Source organism: Coregonus clupeaformis, chromosome 18, assembly GCF_020615455.1.
Source record: "Coregonus clupeaformis isolate EN_2021a chromosome 18, ASM2061545v1, whole genome shotgun sequence".
Taxonomy (NCBI): domain Eukaryota; kingdom Metazoa; phylum Chordata; class Actinopteri; order Salmoniformes; family Salmonidae; genus Coregonus; species Coregonus clupeaformis.
In genome coordinates, this window is record NC_059209.1 from 33,612,904 (window position 1) to 33,638,361 (window position 25,458).

Below are 25,458 nucleotides of genomic sequence, written 5' to 3' on the forward strand. Positions count from 1 at the left end.
TCTCTCTCTCTGTGTGTTCTATCTCTCTGTGTGTTCTATCTCTCTGTGTGTTCTCTCTCTCTGTGTGTTCTCTCTCTCTGTGTGTTCTCTCTCTGTGTGTTCTCTCTGTGTGTGTGTTCTCTCTCTGTGTGTTCTCTCTCTCTGTGTGTTCTCTCTCTCTGTGTGTTCTCTCTCTCTGTGTGTTCTCTCTCTGTGTGTTCTCTCTCTCTGTGAGTTCTCTCTCTGTGTGTTCTCTCTCTGTGTGTTCTCTCTGTGTGTGTGTGTGTGTTCTCTCTCTGTGTGTTCTCTCTCTCTGTGAGTTCTCTCTCTGTGTGTTCTCTCTCTCTGTGTGTTCTCTCTCTCTGTGAGAGGTGTGTTCTCTCTCTCTGTGTGTTCTCTCTCTCTGTGTGTTCTCTCTCTCTGTGTGTTCTCTCTCTGTGTGTTCCTCTCTCTCTGTGTGTTTCTCTCTCTGTGTGTTCTCTCTCGCTGTGTGTTCTCTCTCTATGTTCTCTCTCTCTGTGTGTTCTCTCTCTCTGTGTGTTCTCTCTCTCTGTGTGTTCTCTCTCTCTGTGTGTTCTCTCTCTCTGTGTGTTCTCTCTCGCTGTGTGTTCTCTCTCTCTATGTTCTCTCTCTCTGTGTGTTCTCTCTCTCTGTGTGTTCTCTCTCTCTGTGTGTTCTCTCTCTCTGTGTGTTCTCTCTCTCTGTGTGTTCTCTCTCTCTGTGTGTTCTCTCTCTCTGTGTGTTCTCTCTCGCTGTGTGTTCTCTCTCTCTATGTTCTCTCTCTCTGTGTGTTCTCTCTCTCTGTGTGTTCTCTCTCTCTGTGTGTTCTATCTCTCTGTGTGTTCTATCTCTCTGTGTGTTCTCTCTCTCTGTGTGTTCTCTCTCTCTGTGTGTTCTCTCTCTGTGTGTTCTCTCTGTGTGTGTGTTCTCTCTCTGTGTGTTCTCTCTCTCTGTGTGTTCTCTCTCTCTGTGTGTTCTCTCTCTGTGTGTTCTCTGTGTGTGTGTGTGTTCTCTCTCTGTGTGTTCTCTCTCTCTGTGTGTTCTCTCTCTGTGTGTTCTCTCTCTCTGTGAGTTCTCTCTCTCTGTGAGTTCTCTCTCTGTGTGTTCTCTCTCTGTGTGTGTGTGTGTTCTCTCTCTGTGTGTTCTCTCTCTCTGTGTGTTCTCTCTCTGTGTGTTCTCTGTGTGTGTGTGTGTGTGTGTTCTCTCTCTGTGTGTTCTCTCTGTGTGTGTGTGTGTGTGTTCTCTCTCTGTGTGTGTTCTCTCTCTCTGTGTGTTCTCTCTCTCTGTGTGTTCTCTGTGTGTGTGTGTGTGTGTTCTCTCTCTGTGTGTTCTCTCTCTCTGTGTGTTCTCTCTCTCTGTGTGTTCTCTGTGTGTGTGTGTGTGTGTTCTCTCTCTGTGTGTTCTCTCTCTCTGTGTGTTCTCTCTCTCTGTGTGTTCTCTCTCTGTGTGTTCTCTCTCTGTGTGTTCTCTCTCTCTGTGTGTTCTCTCTCTGTGTGTTCTCTGTGTGTGTGTGTGTGTGTGTTCTCTCTCTGTGTGTGTATGCACACGTTCTCCTCTCTACTCACAGAGCAGGTAGACGGCCTGGAAGCTGCCTGTGTAGTTGGGTCCTAGCTCATACACCGCCGCCACGCTAGCAGCAGGAAGCCCCTCCTCCAGGAAGTGTGTGGGCCCCAGGCGCCACACCAGATTGGACAGCTGTCTCTGGGCAGGGGGCGTGCCTATGTAGCTGTAGACGGTGCTGACCACAGGGGGGTTGGTGCTGCCGGAACCACCAGGAGAACTATGGATGTAATGGAGCTGGACAGGAGAGCGAAAAGAGCTGTTAAATGGTGTTATGTTAGCTAACGACCCACTGTATTAAAACAAAGATATGGTGTTATGTTAGCTAACGACCCACTGTATTAAAACAAAGATATGGTGTTATGTTAGCTAACGACCCACTGTATTAAAACAAAGATATGGTAGAGGGGGCTGGGGGGGGTAAGGTGTTACATTACCTGGTAGAGGGGCTGGGGGGTAAGGTGTTACATTACCTGGTAGAGGGGCTGGGGGGTAAGGTGTTACATTACCTGGTAGAGGGGCTGGGGGGGTAAGGTGTTACATTACCTGGTAGAGGGGCTGGGGGGGGTAAGGTGTTACATTACCTGGTAGAGGGGCTGGGGGGGTAAGGTGTTACATTACCTGGTAGAGGGGCTGGGGGGGTAAGGTGTTACATTACCTGGTAGAGGGGCTGGGGGGGGTAAGGTGTTACATTACCTGGTAGAGGGGCTGGGGGGGGTAGGTGTTACATTACCTGGTAGAGGGGCTGGGGGGGTAAGTGTTAAAATCCCTGGTAGAGGGGCTGGTCAGATGACACCTGGTCTATTGATGTAACACCATCAATCCAAGATGGCGTAGCAGTGCGGTCGTGGTTTTTTTTCTGTGTCCTAGTGTAAATAGCCAGTTTCTTGTTTTTTTTGTCTATTTTGTATATATTTCTCAATTTTACTTTTCATTCTTTAACTAAATATACTTTCCTGCAACCCGCCTCACCCAACGTGGAAAGGATTCTATTATTTCTTTATAACTTTTATCAAGAACCTTAAGCTGAAACTAGTCTAGCTGCAACTGAATGGCTACTTGCTATTAGCCACCGTTAGCGTCTTCACCATTGTCCGTGGCCTGCACTACCCACCAGCCAGCTCTAGCTCTAGCCAGGACAATTCGTCGGCCAGTCTGCACAGCGTGCTATCGACCCAGAGCATATCGGACTATCTGCCGGAATCACTGGACCCTAGCGCCGGATCATCGCAACCAGCTAGCTGCAACCTGTTGTTGGCTAATTACCATTGCCCCTTAGCAGCACCAGTTAGCCTTGAGCTAGCCTCGAGCCAGGCCCATCTCCCGGCTCTCTACCTCTCTTTCAACCGGACGGGACCTCCTAGTGTTGACACTGAGCCCCGCCGATCCAACACGACTGGTTTGCCGACGAAATCGTCTGATGTGGTTTCAACAGGCTTCCCGTTACGACGTCGACCACGAAGATCCATCTGCTAGCCCCGGCCCGCTAGCACACGCAAACTACAACTGTGCTTCCTACCCAATTTGAACTGCTCTCGGACTCACATATTGCTGTTCACTGGACCTTATGATCAATAAGCTGCACAGCTGATGAATGCTGGACTGTTCCTTTACACGGTACCCTGTCCTGTTTATTCTGTTTAGCCTCAGCCCAAACTTTATCGCCATTACCAGTTGTTGTCTTAGCTCTCTCTAATAACACCTGTGATTGCTTTATGCCTCTCTCCCATGTCAATATGCCTTGCATATTGCTGTTTGGGTTAGTTCTTATTATACAATTTCACTGTAGAACCCCAAGTCCCTCTCAAACTGCCTCAAATAGTTGTTCCTTTGTTCCAAGGTGGATTATCAACGAACCTACCAGGTACAACCCTAAATCCGTAAACATGGGCACCCTCATAGATATCATCCTGACTAACTTACACTCTAAATACACCTCCGCTGTCTTCAACCAGGATCTCAGCGATCACTGCCTTATTGCCTGCGTCCGTAACGGGTCCGCGGTCAAACGACCACCCCTCATCACTGTCAAACGCTCCCTAAAACACTTCAGCGAACAGGCCTTCCTAATTGACCTGGCCCAGGTATCCTGGATGGATATAGATCTCATTCCGTCAGTAGAGGATGCCTGGTTGTTCTTTAAAAGTAATTTCCTCTCAATCTTAAATAAACATGCCCCATTCAAAAAATTCAGAAATAAGTACAGATATAGCCCCTGGTTCTCCTCCGACTTGACTGCCCTTGACCAGCACAAAAACATCCTGTGGCGTACTGCATTAGCATCAAATAGCCCCCGCGATATGCGACCTTTCAGGGAAGTTAGGAACCAATATACACAATCAGTTAGGAAAGCAAAGGCTAACTTTTTCAAACATCCTGTAGCACTAACTCCAAAAAGTTTTGGGACACTGTAAAGTCCATGGAGAATAAGAGCACTTCCTCCCAGCTGCCCACTGCACTGAGGCTAGGAAACACTATCACCACCAATAAATCTACAATAATCGAGAATTTCAACAAGCATTTTGCTACGGCTGGCAATGCTTTCCACCTGGCTACCACTACCCCGGCCACCAGCTCTGCACCCTCCGCTTCAACTTGCCCATGCCCCCCCCCGCTTCTCCTTCACAAATTCAGACAGCTGATGTTCTGAAAGAGCTGCAAAATCTGGACCCCTACAAATCATCTGGGCTAGACAATCTGGACCCTTTCTTTCTAAAGCTAGCCGCCGAAATTGTCGCAACCCCTATTACTAGTCTGTTCAACCTCTCTTTCATAACGTCTGAGATCCCCAGAGATTGGAAAGCTGCCGCGGTCATCCCCCTCTTCAAAGGGGGTGACACTCTAGATCCAAACTGTTACAGACCTATATCCATCCTGCCCTGCCTTTCGAAAGTTTTTGAAAGCCAAGTTAACAAACAGATCACCGACCATTTCGAATCCCACCGTACCTTCTCCGCTATGCAATCCGGTTTCCGAGCTGGTCATGGGTGCACTTCAGCCACGCTCAAGGTCCTAAACGATATTATAACCGCAATCGATAATAGACAGTACTGTGCAGCCGTCTTCATCGACCTGGCCAAGGTTTTCGACTCTGTCAACCACCGCATTCTTATTGGCAGACTAAATAGCCTTGGTTTCTCAAATGACTGCCTCGCCTGGTTCACCAACTACTTCTCAGATAGAGTTCAATGTGTCAAATCGGAGGGCCTGTTGTCTGGACCTATGGCAGTATCTATGGGGGTGCCACAGGGTTCAATTCTTGGGCCGACTCTTTTCTCTTTGTATATCAATGATGTCGCTCTTGCTGCTGGTGACTCTCAGATCCACCTCTACGCAGACGACACCATTTTGTATACATCTGGCCCGTCATTGGACACTGTGTTAACAAACCTCCAAACGAGCTTCAATGCCATACAACACTCCTTCCGTAGCCTCCAACTGCTCTTAAACACTAGTAAAACTAAATGCATGCTTTTCAATCGAACGCTGCTGGCACCCGCCCACCCGACTAGAATCACTACTCTCGACGGGTCTGACCTAGAGTATGTGGACAACTACAAATGCCTAGGTGTCTGGTTAGACTGTAAACTCTCCTTCCAGACTCACATTAAGAATCTCCAATCCAAAGTTAAATCTAGAATCGGTTTCCTATTTCGCAACAAAGCCTCCTTCACTCATGCTGCCAAACATGCCCTCGTAAAACGGACTATCCTACCGATCCTCGACTTCGGCGATGTCATTTACAAAATAGCCTCCAACACTCTACTCAGCAAAATTGGATGTAGTCTATCACAGTGCCATCCGTTTTGTCTCCAAAGCCCCATACACTACCCACCACTGTGACCTGTACGCTCTCGTTGGCTGGTCCTCACTACATATTCGTCACCAAACCCACTGGCTCCAGGCCATCTATAAATCACTGCTAGGCAAATCCCCACCTTATCTTAGCTCATTGGTCACCATAGCAACACCCATCCGTAGTATGCGCTCCAGCAGGTATATCTCACTGGTCATCCCCAAAGCCAACACCTCCTTTGGCCGCCATTCCTTCCAGTTCTCTGCTGCCAATGACTGGAACAAATTGCAAAAATCTCTGAAGCTGGAGAGTCTTATCTCCCTCACTAACTTTAAGCATCAGTTGTCAGAGCACCTTACCGATCACTGCACCTGTACACAGCCCATCTGAAATTAGCCCACCCAACTACCTCATCCCTATATTGTTATTTATTTTGCTCATTTGCACCCCAGTATCTCTATTTGCACATCATCTCTTGCACATCTATCACTCCAGTGTTAATACTAATTGTAATTATTTTGCACTATGGCCTATTTATTGCCTTACCTCCATAACTTGCTACATTTGCACACACTGTATATATATTTTCTGTTGTATTTTTTGACTTTATGTTTTGTTTTACCCCATATGTAACTCTGTGTTGTTGTTTTTAATCGCACTGCTTTGCTTTATCTTGGCCAGGTCGAAGTTGTAAATGTAAGTTAATACAGGTAGAGTATCCACTCATTCAGAGTTCAGAGTACAAATAGTCACACAGTCACATGCATACACATGCTCTCACACACACACCCTACCTTGGTGGTTTGGAACAGCTGTCCGTCGATGTATAGCGTGGCCATGCTGTTCTTCAACATGCCTTTACTCATTACTAACACCAGGTGGTGCCACTGGCCCTCTCCGATCAGCTCTCCACAGCGGAACCTGGCGCAGCACGGCAGAACCTCAAAGAACGAAGACTCCTCGCTGAAATCATCCACTGTGGGGGGGGGGGGAATAGTAAAGTTACCATAAAGTTGTAAAAATGTTTCATATGGGTTTGAAGCAGGGATGGAACTTGAGGATTTTGGGCACACGGCTGACTGGTAGACCACAGATTTCACTAAAACCTTCCTTAAAAATAGTAAATTAAACTAGTCTGCTTGTAAATTGGGTACAATTTCTACTAGCTGAAAAGTACCAGCCTTGGGCTAGATTACTATCCATCCCTGGTCTGAAGTGTGTTTTGGTGATGTTGGTTGTGGTTGTGTACAGGAGGGGAGGGGAAATGGTAGGGGGAGGGGTAGGGGGAGGGGTAGCGGAGGGGTAGGGGTAGAGGAGGGGTAGGGGAGGGGGAGGGGAGGGGAAGGGGAGGGGTAGAGGAGGGTAGGGGGAGGGGAGGGGAGGGGGTAGGGGGAGGGGAGGGGTAGAGGAGGGGAGGGAGGGGGAGGGAGGGGGTAGCGGAGGGGGTAGGGGAGGGTAGGGGTAGAGGAGGGAGGGGAGGGGGAGGGGAGGGGAGGGGAGGGGGGGGAGGGGAGGGAGGGGGAGGGGAGGGGGTAGAGGAGGGGGAGGGGAGGGGTAGAAGAGAGTGAGAAGACTCCTCACTGAAGTCATCCACTGTTGAAGGAGGAAGGAGAGGGAGATGTTGTTCAAAGGTTGACATTATAAAACAACTGTGTATATATGTAGGGCTTGAGATTGGGTATGTGTGGTAGAGGATTCAGAGGAGTATGAAGTCATTCACTGTGAAAGGACAAGACAATGATGTGTGAACAACGTTGTGTGTTTGTGGTATAAGGGTTGGGTATGTGCGGTAGAGAGAGGACAGCATGGCCGGTTGGTTTGCAGAGTTGAGAGCAGCGTTAGAATGTATCAGTGTGTGTGGATGTTTTTAACTCAATTATTTACAGAGACTGTGAATTATGTAGAGATGTTAATCTGGGGAAGGGAGAGATTCCTGTCATCATCTGTACTAGGTTATTCAAACCTGTAACCAGGTTAACGAGGAACAATATTTGAGTTTGGGTAAGGGTGTGTTTGCGTATACCCGTATGTACAGTGCCTTGCAAAAGTATTCACCCCCCTTTGGGTCCTATTTTGTTGCATTAAAACCTGTAATTTAAATTGATTTTTATTTGGATTTCATGTAATGGACATACACAAAATAGTCCAAATTGGTGAAGTGAAATTCTAAAAAATAAATAACGGAAAAGTGGTGCGTGCATATGTATTCACCCCCTTTGCTATGAAGCCCCTAAATAGGATCTGGTGCAACCAATTACCTTCAGAAGTCACATAATTAGTTAAATAAAGTCCACCTGTGTGCAATCTAAATGTCACATGATCTGTCACATGATCTCAGTATATATACACCTGTTCTGAAAGGCCCCAGAGTCTGCAACACCACTAAGCAAGGGGCACCACCAAGCAAGCGGCACCATGAAGACCAAGGAGCTCTCCAAACAGGTCAGGGAAAAAGTCGTGGAGAAGTACAGATCAGGGTTGGGTTATAAAAAAATATCTGAAACTTTGAACATCCCACGGAGCACCATTAAATCCATTATTAAAAAATTGAAAGAATATGGCACCACAACAAACCTGCCAAGAGAGGGCCGCCCACCAAAACTCACGGACCAGGCAACGAGGGCATTAATCAGAGGCAACAAAGAGACCAAAGATAACCATGAAGGAGCTGCAAAGCTCCACAGCGGAGATTGGAGGATCTGTCCATAGGACCACTTTAAGCTGTACACTCCACAGAGCTGGGCTTTATGGAAGAGTAGCCAGAAAAAAGCCATTGCTTAAAGAAAAAAAGAAGCAAACACGTTTGGTGTTCGCCAAAAGGCATGTGGGAGACTCCCCAAACATATGGAAGAACGTACTCTGGTCAGATGAGACTAAAATTTAGCTTTTTGGACATCAAGAAAAACGCTATGTCTGGCGCAAACCCAACACCTCTCATCACCCCGAGAACACCTTCCCCACAGTGACGCATGGTGGTGGAAGCATCATGCTGTGGGGATGTTTTTCATCGGCAGGGACTGTGAAACTGGTCAGAATTGAAGGAATGATGGATGGCGCTAAATACAGGGAAATTCTTGAGGGAAACCTGTTTCAGTCTTCCAGAGATTTGAGACTGGGACGGAGGTTCACCTTCCAGCAAGACAATGACCCTAAGCGTACTGCTAAAACAACACTTGAGTGGTTTAAGGGGAAACATTTAAATGTCTTGGAATGGCCTAGTCAAAGCCCAGACCTCAATCCCATTGAGAATCTGTGGTATGACTTAAAGATTGCTGTACACCAGTGGAACCCATCCAACTTGAAGGAGCTGGAGCAGTTTTGTCTTGAAGAATGGGCAAACATCTAAGTGGCTAGATGTGCCAAGCTTATAGAGACATACCCCAAGAGACTTGCAGCTGTAATTGCTGCAAAAGGTGGCTCTACAAAGTATTGACTTTGGGGGGATGAATAGTTATGCACGCTCAAGTTCTGTTTTTTTTGTCTTATTTCTTGTTTGTTTCACAAAAACAATGACTTCTTCAAAGTGGTAGGCATGTTGTGTAAATCAAATGATACAAACCCCCAAAAAATCCATTTTAATTCCAGGTTGTAAGGCAACAAAATAGGAAAAATGCCAAGGGGGGTGAATACTTTCGCAAGTCACTGTATTTGTGTGTATTCCTGCGTCCTTGTGCGTGCGTGTGTGTGTGTGTGTGTGTGCACGTGTCTGTATTCCTGTGTCCTTGTGCGCGTGTGTGTGTGTGTGTGTGTGTGTGTGTGTGTGTGTGTGTGTGTGCACCGTAGCTCTGCAGCAGTTCCTCCTTGGTGGAGACCGTAAGGGACCGGTCCTTAGCAGACAGAACCACGGCCAGACAGATGTAGTGCTGCTCTGAGGAGGTGGCGCGTCGGACCACCGTCAGCAGACGGACAGGGTGGGTGTGTGGGGCAGAGCTGAACCTCTCCACACAGAACCACGTAGAGTAGCTTAGCCCAGACGGAGGGGGGAACAGACGTTCTCCTACAGTGGGAGAGAGGGAGAGAGAGAGAGAGAGAGAGGGGGGGGGGGGGACTGGTTAAATTAATGAGCCAATGATGACCGCATACCTCATACATGAGAACGAGAGGCAGAGAGGGAAAGGAGAGGAGAGAGGGGAGAGTATAGGAGAGAGAGAGAGGAGAGAGTATAGGAGAGGAGAGGAGAGTGAGAGGGAGAGAGGATAGGAGAGGAGAGGGTAGGAGAGGGGAGAGGGAGAGAGGGTAGGAGAGGAGAGAGGGAAAGAGGGTAGGAGAGGAGAGAGAGAGGATAGGAGAGGAGAGGGTAGGAGAGGGAGAGAGGGTAGGAGAGGAGAGAGGGAGAGAAGGTAGGAGAGGAGAGAGGGAGGGAGAGAGGATAGGAGAGGATAGGAGAGGAGAGAGGGAGAGAAGAGAGAGAGAGGATAGGAGAGGAGAGAGGAAGAGAGGGTAGGAGAGGAGAGAGGGAGAGAGGGTAGGAGAGGAGAGAGAGAGGATAGGAGAGGAGAGAGGGAGAGAGGGTAGGAGAGGAGAGAGGGAGAGAGGAGGCTGAGCTGTGTACATCCTCTGGATGGGTTCTTTAGTGTCTGGGTCTGTACATCAATGATGACGTCTTACACTCTATTATTGCCTATTTGTTTAGGTCCATAGAGTATATGAGCTGGACAACAGGGGCCTGGTTGGGTTACCGGGCAGACTGGGAGGAACCAGACTGGTTAGATGAATGAGCTAGCCCTGATGATGTCATACTGCTACACTGAACAAAAACACAACATGCAACAAATTTCAACAATGTTACTGAGTTACAGTTCATATCAAGGAAATCAGTCAATTGAAATAAATTATTAGGCCCTAATCTATGGATTTCACACGACTGGGAATACAGATATGCATCTGTTGGACACAGAGACCTTAAACAAAAAGGTAGGGGCGTGGATCAGAAAACCAGTCAGTATCTGGTGTGACCACCATTTGCCCCTCATGCAGCGCGACACATCTCCTTCGCATTGAGTTGATCAGGTTGTTGATTGTGGCCTGTGGAATGTTGTCCCACTCCTCTTCAAATGGCTGTGCGAAGTTGCTGGATATTGGCGGGAACTGGAACACGTTGTCGTAAATGTCAATCCAGAGCATCCCAAACATGCTCAATAGGTGACATGTCTGGTGAGTATGCAGGCCATGGAAGAACTGGGACATTTTCAGCTTCCAGGAAGTGTGTACAGATCCTTGCAATATGGGGCCGTGCATCATAAATAATAATAATAATAATAATAATAATAATAATAATAATATGCCATTTAGCAGACGCTTTTATCCAAAGCGACTTACAGTCATGTGTGCATACATTTTTACGCATGGGTGGTCCCGGGGATCGAACCCACTACCCTGGCGTTACAAGCGCCATGCTCTACCAATTGAGCTACAGAGGACCACATCATCATGCTGAAACATGAGGTGATGGCCGCGGATGAATGGCACGACAATGGGCCTCAAGATCTAAACACAGTATCTCTGTGCGTTCAAATTTCAATTGATAAAATGTTCGTTGTCCGTAGCATATGCCCGCCCATACCATAACCCCACCACCACCATGGGGCACTGTTCACAGCGTTGGAATCAACAGACCGCTCGCCCACACAACGCCATACACGGACGCTGTCTGCCATCTGCCCGGTACAGCTGAAACTGGGATTCATCCGTGAAGGGCACACTTCTCCAGCTTGCCAGTAGCCATTGAAGGTGAGCATTTGCCCACTGAAGTCGGTTTCGACGCCGAACTGCAGTCAGGTCAAGACCCTGGTGAGGACGACGAGCACGCAGATGAGCTTCCCTGAGACGGTTTCTGACAGTTTGTGCAGAAATTCTTCGGTTATGCAAACCCACAGTTTCATCAGCTGGGTGGCCTTTTATTGTCCCCAGCACAAGGTGCACCTGTGTAATGATCATGCTGTTTAATCAGCTTCTTGATATGCCACACCTGTCAGGTGGATTATCTTGGCAAAGGAGAAATGCTCACTAACAGGGATGTGAACAAATTTGTGCACACAATTTGAGAGAAATAAGCTTTTTGGTGTGTATGGAAAATTCATGGGATCATTTATTTCAGCTCATGGAACATGGGACGAACACTTTACATGTTGCGTTTATATTTTGTTCAGTATACAGTATATGGGTCAGAGAGAAAGGAGGAGAGAGAGTCTATAAATATATAGAAACAATTCTGGGGCTGACTGGTCGGCTGTGTTAACATGCAAGAGAAATTGGGAGGAGAGAATATAATTCATTTGATTTTACTTACAAGCCCTTAACCAACAATGCAGTTCAGAAAATGTTGTTAATATATTTATTAATGAACTAAAGTAACTAAAAAAAGTAACATAATAAAATAACAATAACGAGACTATATACAGGGGGTACCGGTACCGAGTCAATGTGCGGGGGGTACAGGTTAGTCGAGGTAATTTGTACATGTAGGTAGGGGTACAGTGACTATGCATAGATAATAAACAGAGTAGCAGCAGTGTAAAAACCATTTGATTAGCTGTTCAGCAGTCTATGGCTTGGGGGTAGAAGCTGTTAAGGAGCCTTTTGGTCCTAGACTTGGCGATCCGGTACCACTTGCCATGCGGTAGCAGAGAGAACAGTATATGACTTGGGTGACTGGAGTCTTTGACAATTAATCTACCCGCTCCACTACAGCCCCGTCGATGTGAATGGGGGTGTGTTCGGCCCTACTTTTCCTGTAGTCCACGATCTGCTCCTTTGTCTTGCTCACGTTGAGGGAGAGGTTGTTGTCCTGGCACCACACTGCCAGGTCTCTGACCTCCTCCCTATAGGCTGTCTCATCGTTGTCGGTGATCAGGCCTACCACCGTTGTGTCGTCAGCAAACTTAATGATGGTGTTGGAGTCGTGTTTGGCCACGAAGTCGTGGTGTTGATGTGAGCCATTACCAACCATTCAAAGCGCTTCATGGCTACCGACGTGAGTGCTACAGGGGCGGTAGTCATTTAGGCAGGTTATCTGTCCTTGGGCACGGGGACTATGGTGGTCTGCTTGGAGCGGCTGGTTTCCCTTTGTAGGCGATGCAGACTTTGTTCATGTGTGTCGTGATACTATGATTTGGGTTGGAGGCTAGCTTGGGGATGTAGTCTAAGATTCGGATTGTTGTGATACTAATAAGTTTAGGTTGTTGTCATAGTGACCTGCTAGCTAGGGGATCAAGACTAGGCTAAGTTTAGGTCGTTGTCATAGTGACCTGCTAGCTAAAGGATGAAGACTAGGCTACGTTTAGGTTGTTGTCATAGTGACCTGCTAGCTAAAGGATGAAGACTAGGCTACGTTTAGGTTGTTGTCATAGTGACCTGCTAGCTAGGGGATGAAAACTAGGCTACGTTTAGGTTGTTGTCATAGTGACCTGCTAGCTAAAGGATGAAGACTAGGCTAAGTTTAGGTCGTTGTCATAGTGACCTGCTAGCTAAAAGATGAAGACTAGGCTACGTTTAGGTTGTTGTCATAGTGACCTGCTAGCTAGGGGATGAAGACTAGGCTAAGTTTAGGTCGTTGTCAAAGTGACCTGCTAGCTAAAGGATGAAGACTAGGCTGAGTTTAGGTTGTTGTCATAGTGACCTGCTAGCTAAAGGATGAAGACTAGGCTGAGTTTAGGTTGTTGTCATAGTGACCTGCTAGCTAGGGGATCAAGACTAGGCTAAGTTTAGGTTATTTGTAGTGATACTGACCTGCTAGCTAAAGGATGAAGACTAGGCTGAGTTTAGGTTGTAGTGATACTGACCTGCTCCAATCCCAGAGACCACGGCTCCATCGCTGACTCCTCCTGAGTTGGCATTGTTAGAGGGAGCATTGTGAGGAGCCAGGCTTGGCTGGAACAGACACCTAGAGAGGGGAGGAAAATACAGTACATGATATTACTATATCTAATATAATCTGAAATACAGTACACACAGTGTAAAAAACATTAAGACCACCTTCCTAATAATTTGACCTCAGAACAGTCTCAATTTGTCGGGGCATGGACTCTACAGGGTGCCATAAGCGTTCCACAGGGATGCTGGCCCATGTTGACTCCAACGCTTCCCACAGTTGTGTCCAGTTGGCTGGATGTCCTTTGGGTGGTGGACCATTGTTGATACACACGGGAAACTGTTGAGCGTGAAAAACCCAACAGCGATGCAGTTCCTGACTCAAACCGGTGCGCCTGGCACCTACTACCATACCCTGTTCAAAGGCACTTAAATATTTTGTCTTTCCCATTCACCCTCTGAATGGCACACATACACAATCCATGCCTGAATTGCCTCAAGGCATAAAAATCCTTATTTAACCACCGGTCTCCTCCCCTTCATCTACACTGATTGAAGTGGATTTAACAGGTGACATCAATAAGGGATCATAGCCTTCACATGGTCAGTCTATGTCATGGAAAGACCAGGTGGTCTTCATCTTTTGTCCCCTCAGTGTAATATATCATCTAGAGGGAGCATTATTGGGCCAGGCTGGACAGGAACAGACAGCATTATTGGGCCAGGCTGGACAGGAACAGACATCTAGAGATATCATGTAGAGGGAGCATTATTGGGCCAGGCTGGACAGGAACAGACATCTAGAGATATCATGTAGAGGGAGCATTATGAGGGGCCAGGCTGGACAGGAACAGACATCTAGAGATATCATCTAGAGGGAGCATTATGAGGGGCCAGGCTGGACAGGAACAGACATCTAGAGATATCATCTAGAGGGAGCATTATGAGGGGCCAGGCTGGACAGGAACAGACATCTAGAGATATCATCTAGAGGGAGCATTATGAGGGGCCAGGCTGGACAGGAACAGACATCTAGAGATATCATCTAGAGGGGAGCATTATGAGGGGCCAGGCTGGACAGGAACAGACATCTAGAGATATCATCTAGAGGGAGCATTATGAGGGGCCAGGCTGGACAGGAACAGACATCTAGAGATATCATCTAGAGGGAGCATTATGAGGGGCCAGGCTGGACAGGAACAGACATCTAGAGATATCATCTAGAGGGAGCATTATGAGGGGCCAGGCTGGACAGGAACAGACATCTAGAGATATCATCTAGAGGGAGCATTATGAGGGGCCAGGCTGGACAGGAACAGACATCTAGAGATATCATCTAGAGGGAGCATTATGAGGGGCCAGGCTGGGCAGGAACAGACATCTAGAGATATCATGTAGAGGGAGCATTATTGGGCCAGGCTGGACAGGAACAGACATCTAGAGATATCATGTAGAGGGAGCATTATTGGGCCAGGCTGGACAGGAACAGACATCTAGAGATATCATCTAGAGGGAGCATTATGAGGGGCCAGGATGGGCAGGAACAGACATCTAGAGATATCATCTAGAGGGAGCATTATTGGGCCAGGCTGGGCAGGAACAGACATCTAGAGATATCATCTAGAGGGAGCATTATGAGGGGCCAGGCTGGGCAGGAACAGACATCTAGAGGGAGTATTATTGGGCCAGGCTGGGCAGGAACAGACATCTAGAGATATCATCTAGAGGGAGCATTATGAGGGGCCAGGCTGGGCAGGAACAGACATCTAGAGATATCATCTAGAGGGATCATTATTGGGCCAGGCTGGGCAGGAACAGACATCTAGAGATATCATCTAGAGGGAGCATTATGAGGGGCCAGGCTGGGCAGGAACAGACATCTAGAGATATCATGTAGAGGGAGCATTATTGGGCCAGGCTGGGCAGGAACAGACATCTAGAGATATCATCTAGAGGGAGCATTATGACGGGCCAGGCTGGGCAGGAACAGACATCTAGAGATATCATCTAGAGGGAGCATTATTGGGCCAGGCTGGACAGGAACAGACATCTAGAGATATCATCTAGAGGGAGCATTATGAGGGGCCAGGCTGGGCAGGAACAGACATCTAGAGATATCATCTAGAGGGAGCATTATGAGGGGCCAGGCTGGGCAGGAACAGACATCTAGAGATATCATGTAGAGGGAGCATTATTGGGCCAGGCTGGACAGGAACAGACATCTAGAGATATCATGTAGAGGGAGCATTATTGGGCCAGGCTGGACAGGAACAGACATCTAGAGATATCATCTAGAGGGAGCATTATGAGGGGCCAGGATGGGCAGGAACAGACATCTAGAGATATCATCTAGAGGGGAGCATTATTGGGCCAGGCTGGGCAGGAACAGACATCTAGAGATATCATCTAGAGGGGAGCATTATGAGGGGCCAGGCTGGGCAGGAACAGACATCTAGAGGGAGTATTATTGGGCCAGGCTGGGCAGGAACAGACATCTAGAGATATCATCTAGAGGGAGCATTATGAGGGGCCAGGCTGGGCAGGAACAGACATCTAGAGATATCATGTAGAGGGAGCATTATTGGGCCAGGCTGGGCAGGAACAGACATCTAGAGATATCATCTAGAGGGAGCATTATGACGGGCCAGGCTGGGCAGGAACAGACATCTAGAGATATCATCTAGAGGGAGCATTATTGGGCCAGGCTGGGCAGGAACAGACATGTAGAGATATCATCTAGAGGGAGCATTATGAGGGGCCAGGCTGGGCAGGAACAGACATCTAGAGATATCATCTAGAGGGAGCATTATTGGGCCAGGCTGGGCAGGAACAGACATCTAGAGATATCATCTAGAGGGAGCATTATGAGGGGCCAGGCTGGACAGGAACAGACAGCATTATGAGGGGAAGAATATACATTACATATAAATATAGTGTTTATTGCTGTTTTAACTGTCATTATAAGCAGGTATGGAAATTGAAAAAAAAGTAACTGTTGGAAACCACCAAAGTAAAATCCTTATATTCATCTTAAAAAACATTTTCACACGTCAAAAATGATTTCACTCCCAGTTCCACTCTTGATTTTGTTTTACATGAAGTACAGGAGTCTAGACCAAAAAAAAAGACACGTTTGCTTTTATAACTCCTAGTTTTATTACAGATCACTGGTGGAGACAGAAAACAGTGAGTAGACATAGCTATTTTCTTCACAGTAAATCACTGACCTTGCAAGTCAATGACAGGGTCTTAGCTTCTAGGTCCACATGACTAAGTAGACTCCTAGCTCTCAGCTAGCTGTTATCTTCTCTCAACCTGACATCAGCTAGCTCAGGGATGGGCAACTGGCAACCCCACGGGTTTTGTAGGCTAGCTTTAGAATTGCAGCAAACTTGCTTTAAAACTGTTTCTCTATGCACCATGGCAAAATGTGTAGAACTGCAGGAAATTAACTTTAAAATGTATTTTTTCTCTCCGAGGTCAAGAAGGGGGCCATGTTTTGGTCGCAAGGGGGTCCCCCCAACAAAATCTAACTTAGGGCCGTCTCTGACTGGATGTGGGTGCGCAGCACCGTGAGCCACTGCAGCCCGTCATTACTTTTTTGTGGCACTCACCCCCGTCAAAGTTGCCCATCCCTGAGCTAACTGTTATTTTCTCTTAACATGAAAACATTGTTGTTGTCACCCTGAATCCCCATTTTGGGGATTTCTGGTCTACCTTCTGATAAATCTTGAGGAAGAAGAATGTAAGGAACGGTGTCAAATTGTAGGCTAAATGTAACATTAGCTTAACATTAACCTAAACATACCAAGCACAGGCAGCGTTCTGTTCTGACAAAGTAAAAGAGTAAATCTATCACTATAAGTATTACAATATCACTTATAAGTATTACAATATTACTTATAAGTATTACAATATCACTTATAAGTATTACAATATCACTATAAGTATTACAATATCACAATATCACTATAAGTATTACAATATCACTTATAAGTATTACAATATCACTATAAGTATTACAATATCACAATAAGTATTACAATATCACTTATAAGTATTACAATATCACTTATAAGTATTACAATATCACTATAAGTATTACAATATCACAATATCACTATAAGTATTACAATATTACTTATAAGTATTACAATATCACTTATAAGTATTACAATATCACTATAAGTATTACAATATCACAATAAGTATTACAATATCACTTATAAGTATTACAATATCACTATAAGTATTATAATATCACTATAAGTATTATAATATCACGATAAGTATTACAATATCACAATAAGTATTACAATATCACTTATAAGTATTACAATATCACTATAAGTATTATAATATCACTATAAGTATTATAATATCACGATAAGTATTACAATATCACTATAAGTATTACAATATCACTATAAGTATTACAATATCACTATAAGTATTATAATATCACTATAAGTATTACAATATCACTATAAGTATTATAATATCACTATAAGTATTACAATATCACTATAAGTATTATAAGAGCAGTAATGACATTAGAAACACAAAACAACAGGGGTCTCATTTATATTTATTTACATCTATAACCGTTGCGTAAATTTCACACAAAATATTTGCGTTCACCACAACAACAAAAAAAAGCCTACGTATGTACAAAAATAAAGATTTCTAAACTTGACGCCATACATGTTTACCAATATAATCAAACCTGTCCTGAAACTGTGCGCACATGAGTGACCATTAAACCCTGAAAAAAAACCCATCATTCACCTTTTAAGGTGACAATAACGCCCTTATTTGCTGTATACTTTGGAAGTATTGGAATTAGGTCGAAGCAGTTTTCTAAAAGGAAATAGCAATGGTGAACTTGATCAAATGTCTTTGGAGTTGAGGGCAGAATATTAAACGTTGCAGTGACATTTGCTGAAGGCCTAGGCTATCTGACAGACAAAAAGTTTATGAAAGACAAAAAACTATTCCAAATTGCTGTGGACCTGTAAACAGATTATTTGACTTTAATAGGGCCTAATGTTTTGCATTGACTTTTTCTCTAATTTATGTGATGCACTGAAACTTTGTCTGCTTACATACTACAATGCAAAAGATCACCTGTCTGTAAATTCTACTGTCGGTTATAAATCACGCTTCCTTTCTGATGCATAGAACAAAATACTTTAAATTATATCCCATCTAATACGCTCAATTAAATAAGAGATGCAAGATGAGATGAGGTAATTTGTTGTAGGCTGTGGCTACTTCGGAAATATGAACACGTCATGGCCAGAAAAGGTGAGACATTTATTCTGCAATGGTTATGAAAATATGTATTATGTTTATAAATTAAATATTGTCTACGAGACATTTTAAATTACAGTATTCAGACGTAAGCTACAGAAGTATCCTACAACAGTCTGTTCCACCGTTAATAAACTGTGCTCCGGATCCGCAGGGAGCAAAATACTTGAAATAGCTTTATATTTATTTACTACTGTGAAGTGGGTCTAATTAAAAGAGAGACGGGATGAATGGTATCCTAAGTTGTTGTGAGTATGAAACCATCACAAAAAAGATGAGGAATTTATTATGCAATGATCATGGAAATGAAATAAATATTAGCCTAGGAAATAGATGCCTATTTCTAATTATTTAAAAAATGCAAGGATAAACTACACTGAACAAAAATCTAAACGCAACATTACATTTTTAAAAAGATTTTACTGAGTTAACCGTTCATATAAGGATAAATTCATTAGGCCCTAATCTCTGGATTTCAAATGACTGGGAACACAGATATGCATCTGTTGGTCTCAGATACCTTAAAAAAAGGCAGGGGTGTGGATCAGAAAACCAGTCAGTATCTGGTGTGACCACCATTTGCCCCTCATGCAGCGCGACACATCTCCTTCGCATAGAGTTGATCAGGCTGTTGATTGTGGCCTGTGGAATGTTGTCCCACTCCTCTTCAATGGCTGTGCGAAGTTGCTGGATATTGGCGGGAACTGGAACACGCTGTCGTACACGTCGATCCAGAGCATCCCAAACATGCTCAATGGGTGACATGTCTGGTGAGGTTGCAGGCCATGGAAGAACTGGGACATTTTCAGCTTCCAGGAAGTGTGTGCAGATCCTTGTGACATGGGGCTGTGCATTATGCTGAAACATGAGGTGATGGCTGTGGATGAATGGCCTGACAATGGGCCTCAAGATCACGTCACGGTATCTCTGTGCGTTCAAATTTCCATTGATAAAATGCAATTGTGTTCATTGTCCGTAGCTTATGCCTGCCCATACCATAACCCCACCGCCACCATGGGGAACTCTGTTCACAACGTTGACATCAGAAAACCGCTCACCCACATGACGCCATACACACTGTCTGCCATCTGCCCGGTACAGTTGAAACCAGGAATCATCCGTGAAGAGCACACTTCTCCAGCGTGCCAGTGGCCATTCGAAGGGGAGCATTTGTTCACTGAAGTCGGTTTTGACGCCGAACTGCAGTCAGGTCAAGACCCTGGTGAGGACGACGAGCACGCAGATGAGCTTCCCTGAGACGGTTTCTGACAGTTTGTGCAGAAATTATTCGGTTGTGCAAACCCACAGTTTCATCAGCTGTCCGGGTGGCTGGTCTCAGACGATCCCACAGGTGAAGAAGCCGGATGTGGAGGTCCTGGGCTGGAGTTACACGTGGTCTGCGATTGTGAGGCACGTTGGATGTACTGCCAAATTCTCTAAAACGACGTTGGAGGTGGCTTATGGTAGAGAAATTAACATTAAATTCTCTGGCAACAGCTCTCGTGGACATTCCTGCAGTCAGCGTGCCAATTGAATATTCTCTCAAAACTTGAGACATGGAACATTTCTGTGATATTTTCTTTCAGCTCATGAAACATTGGCCCAACAAAAAAATGTTGCGTTCATATTTTTGTTCAGTGTTAACAGATCTTCTCCCTAATGGCAAATGACTGCATCTTGTTATTAACCCTTTTTTTGTTATGAATAAGCATGTCCATCATATCCCCCACACTAGACTACTGGCCTGCATGCAATGCAATACTTCAACCACTAGAAACTCTGCGTACGCATGGTCTAGAGTTTGCATATTTTTCACGTCTCATTACGTTTTTAAAAAATTCCAACTTTTGTGTGAAAACGCATGGTTTATAAATGAGGCCCCTGGGCCCCTCCCTCCTCTGTGGTTTGCTATTAACAATCGCTATCCTATCATCTAAATGGCATATTATTATTATCTATCTACAGAAACAACAGAGTCTCTTGAATACACACACACACACAGTCTTGTACAGCTAACCTTGTGGGGATATACAATTCAGTCCCATTCCAAATCCTATTTTCCCTAACACCTAACCCTATCTCCTATCTCCTATCCCTAATTCTAACACTAATTCTTACCTTAACCCTAAACCCCCTAGAAATAGCGTTTGACCTTGTGGGGACCAACAAAATGTCCGCAGTTGGTCAAATTTTTCTTGCTTTACTATTCTTGTGGGGACTTCCGGTCCCCATAAGTATAGTTAAACACGTCCACACACACACACACACGAGTTTGTACTCCCATTTGCACACACTAACTGGTCCCGGGTGTGTTGTGACAGACCAGTTAATGATTCCCCAACCATTTAGTACCCACCTACCCCAGCCTAACCAGCTACCCACGAATTATCCCCATATGAGCCAGCCGTGTGTGTGTGTGGGGGAGGGAGGGGTATTAATATTTCATAGTGACAGATGGGGGAGGGGGGGACGGTGTGTGCGGTGTGGGTGTGCGGTCTCGTGTGTGTTTGTGTTATACAAAAGTGGGACAGTGCCTCCTGCCTGTTTGCTGCTGTGCTTCCAGAGACGACATGTACTATTCTGACGTAGCTGGGCACAAGGGGATGGGGTTGGACTGGACTGGATGACTTTAACCATAGAAATAAATAATAATAATAATAATAATAATAATAGCTGCGAGCAGCAATGAACGGGGTTCACAGGATGACTGAAAGGACAGAAGATCAGTTGGATAACAAAGCAAGCGCTCTTATCATGTAGGAACTATCTTCCTTTATGTGAAATCAAGAGTGTAAATACTAAATCTGGAGTGAATCTGACTTATGGTTCATGAGGAGAAGACGACTGCAGATGATTATGAGCATTAGCATAACATATACAAAGAATGAGTTGTCAATAGTTTCCTTGTTCCTTTAGATATCAATACCAAATTCAGTGCGGTTCATCTTAGGGACGTCCATGATAGCGATGACAAGTTTCAAGTTGGCCACTGTGGAGTGGATTTACAGTGGTTTAAATGGATACTGTGATGTCACGAGAGGCTGTGTCCTGGAGGGACGTTACATCCCCCTGAGATGGCTGCAAACCCAGACAGCTATGGCTCCATCTGCTGGTATGGTCGGGAACTCCAACCCTCTATGGCCAATCTTCCCACGCAGCTGAAACCAATCAGGAGCTGATGAGCTGAAGGTTTGTTGAAGGGAAGAGACACGGTCTCCAAGCTGGGCTCTCTGGAGGACAAGAGTGCTGCACGTCCACTTCCATGAGGAATATAAGGATTTGGAGATACTTACCTTTGGGAAATACTCACCTTTGGATATATGCACCTGTGGAAATACGTGTGGGACATTTGGAAGGACGTTTTGCTGGGTTGGCCACTAGCTGCAACGTGGAATACAGTAAGACTGGGGAAAAGTTATTTGAGCGAGGGAGAGTTATGATTTTGGATGTGGAAGAGACATCCCTGAACTGTTAACCCTTAAAGAGCCACCAGAGAACAGAATTGTGTTATACTTTCGTTAGTTTCCCAAGACCTTTAATAAAATCCTTGTTTTGGTTGAACCTGGTCTCCTTGCACTACTTGAGCAATCCCGCTGAAAGCTGTGTAGCCTCTCGTGACATCACAGATGGTGGAGAATACGGGCACGCTCAGCGTTAATAGTGCATGGCAGAGGAGGATACCGAAGGTTTGATCACCCAGTTTTCCAAGTTGGCCGTAGGCTCCCCGCCCGACTGAAATGGAGGACATATTGAAAGCCCTTGTTGCTGGCCAGCAAGCCCAGATGCAAGCAAACGTGGCTCTCTTGGAGGAGCAAAAGAAAGCCAACCTTCTGAAGGCAGAGGAATTGCAGTTGCAGAGACAGAGGGTGGTCCAAAATACCCGCCCAATAAAGGCAAGTGACTTTATATCTAAGATGGGAGCTACCGATGACATTGAGGCATACCTGCATGCATTTGAGGCCACGGCCACTAGGGAAGCCTGGCCCAAGCAACAGTGGGTTGGTCTGTTAGCCCCCTTTCTAACCGGGGAATCGCTGAATGCTGTCCGGGACCTGGGCCCTGACCAGGTTACTGACTATGATGCCCTGAAGTCTGAGATCCTCAGCAGATATGGACTCACAAAGTTTGGTATGGCCCAGCGCTTTCACAGCTGGACCTTCCAACCAGACCAACCTCCTCGGGCGCAGATGCATGAACTTGTCCGAATCGCAAGGAAATGGCTGGATCCGCAGAGGAATACAGCAGCGGCGGTGGTGGAGGCCGTTGTGGTGGATCGTTACCTACGCGCCCTGCCTTATGAGGCCAAACGGTTCATCAGTCAACAGGCCTTGACCACGGCTGATCTGACCGTGGAAGCTGTGGAAAAGTACCAGGCCACAGCGGAGATGCTGAATGCTTCCCGAAAAGACCCCAGGAGTGCGGCCCCACCACAAATGGGAAGAACCCGTCCAAAGGACCCCCAAGGTCTCGAACCCAGCCACGTCAGGACTTATCCCGGCTCCAGGGGGAGCCAGAAACCAGGCGGGTCCAAGAAGAGTACACCAGGAGGGGGAAACTTCGACAGTGTTACCGGTGTGGGGAGATGGGACATATCTCCTGGCAGTGTGGGAAACCAGCCGATGAACCTATGCCCACTGCGGAGTCCTCCAGCTCAGCACCCACACACCGTTTTGCCTCGCTCTTGGGAGTCGTAGATGGCGGCCCAGATCGACCCCCCACCTGCCCGGTAACTGTGAATCACCATGATGTGGAGGCCTTACTGGATTCTGGTAGCCGGGCCACCCTGGTGCGTAAGGATTTGGTGGGCCCAACGTGTCTGACCCCGGGGAAAGTCCTCCCAGTTTCCTGTGTCCATGGGGACACCAGAGAATACCCCATTACTGAACTTACAATGACCAGCACACGGGGAACCATACACACGACGGCGGGGGTGGTTGATTCCCTCCCCGTCCCTGTCCTAATTGGGCCGAGACTGCCCAGCCTTTTACCCACTCTGGAGAGAGTCTCAGGAGAGGATAACCCGAGTACCTCGGAAACGGAGAGGCAAGACTCATCCTGGGAAGGCTCCGGTGCAATCCTCCGAGTTACTCACTCCCGCCCGGGCTCTGAGAGGGATGGCAGGTGCCCAGACCGACACAGAGACGGAGCTACAGAATCTGGACAAAGAACTGTCTGGTCTGAAGGGGACCGCTGAGAGGTATCGTTTGTTAAAGCAACAGTTAGACATGAAGACAGAAGAGTTAGATATCCTCCAGGCTAAACTCCAACAGAGCTCCTTCCATAAGCAACAGGGGGAGCTGGAGAGGCTGCGCAGGACCATCGAGGAGTGTGAGGAGACCCTGCGCAGTAGTAAGGAGGTCCAGAAGAAGGCAGAGGAGAAGTACAAGGTGTTGGAGAACAAGATGAAGAATGCGGAGGCAGAGAGAGAGAAGGAACTGAAAGCTGCTCAACAGAAGCTAAACTTTGCTAAAACCAAGGCTGATGCGTTCAGTAAGAAACTCAAGGAGAGACAACAGGAGGCTGAGTCCCTGGTCCTAGAGGTGGAGGAGTTGAAGAGAGAGCAGGCTGGCAAGCACCACGGCAATGCGGACGCCCTCTCCCGGCGTGATGCCTTCTTCGCTGCCTTTACCCCGACGAGGACGTCGGTCCCGAGGAGGGGGATGTGTGATGTCACGAGAGGCTGTGTCCTGGAGGGACGTTACATCCCCCTGAGATGGCTGCAAACCCAGACAGCTATGGCTCCATCTGCTGGTATGGTCGGGAACTCCAACCCTCTATGGCCAATCTTCCCACGCAGCTGAAACCAATCAGGAGCTGATGAGCTGAAGGTTTGTTGAAGGGAAGAGACACGGTCTCCAAGCTGGGCTCTCTGGAGGACAAGAGTGCTGCACGTCCACTTCCATGAGGAATATAAGGATTTGGAGATACTTACCTTTGGGAAATACTCACCTTTGGATATATGCACCTGTGGAAATACGTGTGGGACATTTGGAAGGACGTTTTGCTGGGTTGGCCACTAGCTGCAACGTGGAATACAGTAAGACTGGGGAAAAGTTATTTGAGCGAGGGAGAGTTATGATTTTGGATGTGGAAGAGACATCCCTGAACTGTTAACCCTTAAAGAGCCACCAGAGAACAGAATTGTGTTATACTTTCGTTAGTTTCCCAAGACCTTTAATAAAATCCTTGTTTTGGTTGAACCTGGTCTCCTTGCACTACTTGAGCAATCCCGCTGAAAGCTGTGTAGCCTCTCGTGACATCACAATACATAAAATCAATAACTCAGCCATCTTTTTACCTTTTCTCAAACTACATTTGGTGTCATTTGGTCCTATGGTTCATGAGAAGATTATTTTAGAAGTATATTTTGCATATTTAGCATATTACTGGTATAGTGTGGCCATCTGAATGCATCAACGTTATTTTCTCAAACTCTTCAGGGACTATTGTGATAAATCCAAAGACCAAATGTGGAGTGAATCTGACTCTTAGTCCAGGATAGTCCAAGGGCACATCGACTGATTTCTCACCTTGTCTGCTCAGGGATTCAAACTAACAATCTTTCTGTAACTGGCCCAATGCTTTAAAAACGATGTAGGTCTAAGCCTTTAGATCACAATATCTATACTGAACAAAAATATAAACGCAATATGCAACAATTTCAAAGATTTTACTGAGTTAAAGTTCATATGAGGAAATCAGTCAATTGAAATGAATTCATTAGGCCCTAATCTATGGATTTCACATGACTGGGAATACAGATATGCATCTGTTGGTCACGATAACTTAAATAAAATGGGCCTCACAATGGGCCTCAGGATCTCATCACGGTATTTCTATGCATTCAAATTGCCAATGATTAAATGCAATTGTGTTCATTGTCCGTAGATTACGCCTGCCCATACCATAAGGCCACCGCCACCATGGGGCACTCTGTTCACAACGTTGACATTAGCAAACCGCTCACCCACACGACACTATATACGTGGTCTGAGGTTGTG

At 46.1% G+C, this 25,458-nt stretch overlaps 1 protein-coding gene across 1 annotated transcript in view; it reads right to left on the bottom strand.

The window, feature by feature from the left end:
• Positions 1–25,458, bottom strand: part of LOC121530690 (WD repeat and FYVE domain-containing protein 3) — a 204,728-nt gene that overhangs the window by 82,598 nt on the left and 96,672 nt on the right. The window contains exons 21-24 of the mRNA XM_045226849.1: positions 13,117–13,217; positions 9,114–9,332; positions 6,130–6,311; positions 1,545–1,776 (exon numbers count right to left, since the gene is read on the bottom strand). Coding sequence (XP_045082784.1) covers positions 1,545–1,776; positions 6,130–6,311; positions 9,114–9,332; positions 13,117–13,217 — 734 coding nt within the window. The remainder of the gene's footprint in view (positions 1–1,544; positions 1,777–6,129; positions 6,312–9,113; positions 9,333–13,116; positions 13,218–25,458) is intronic.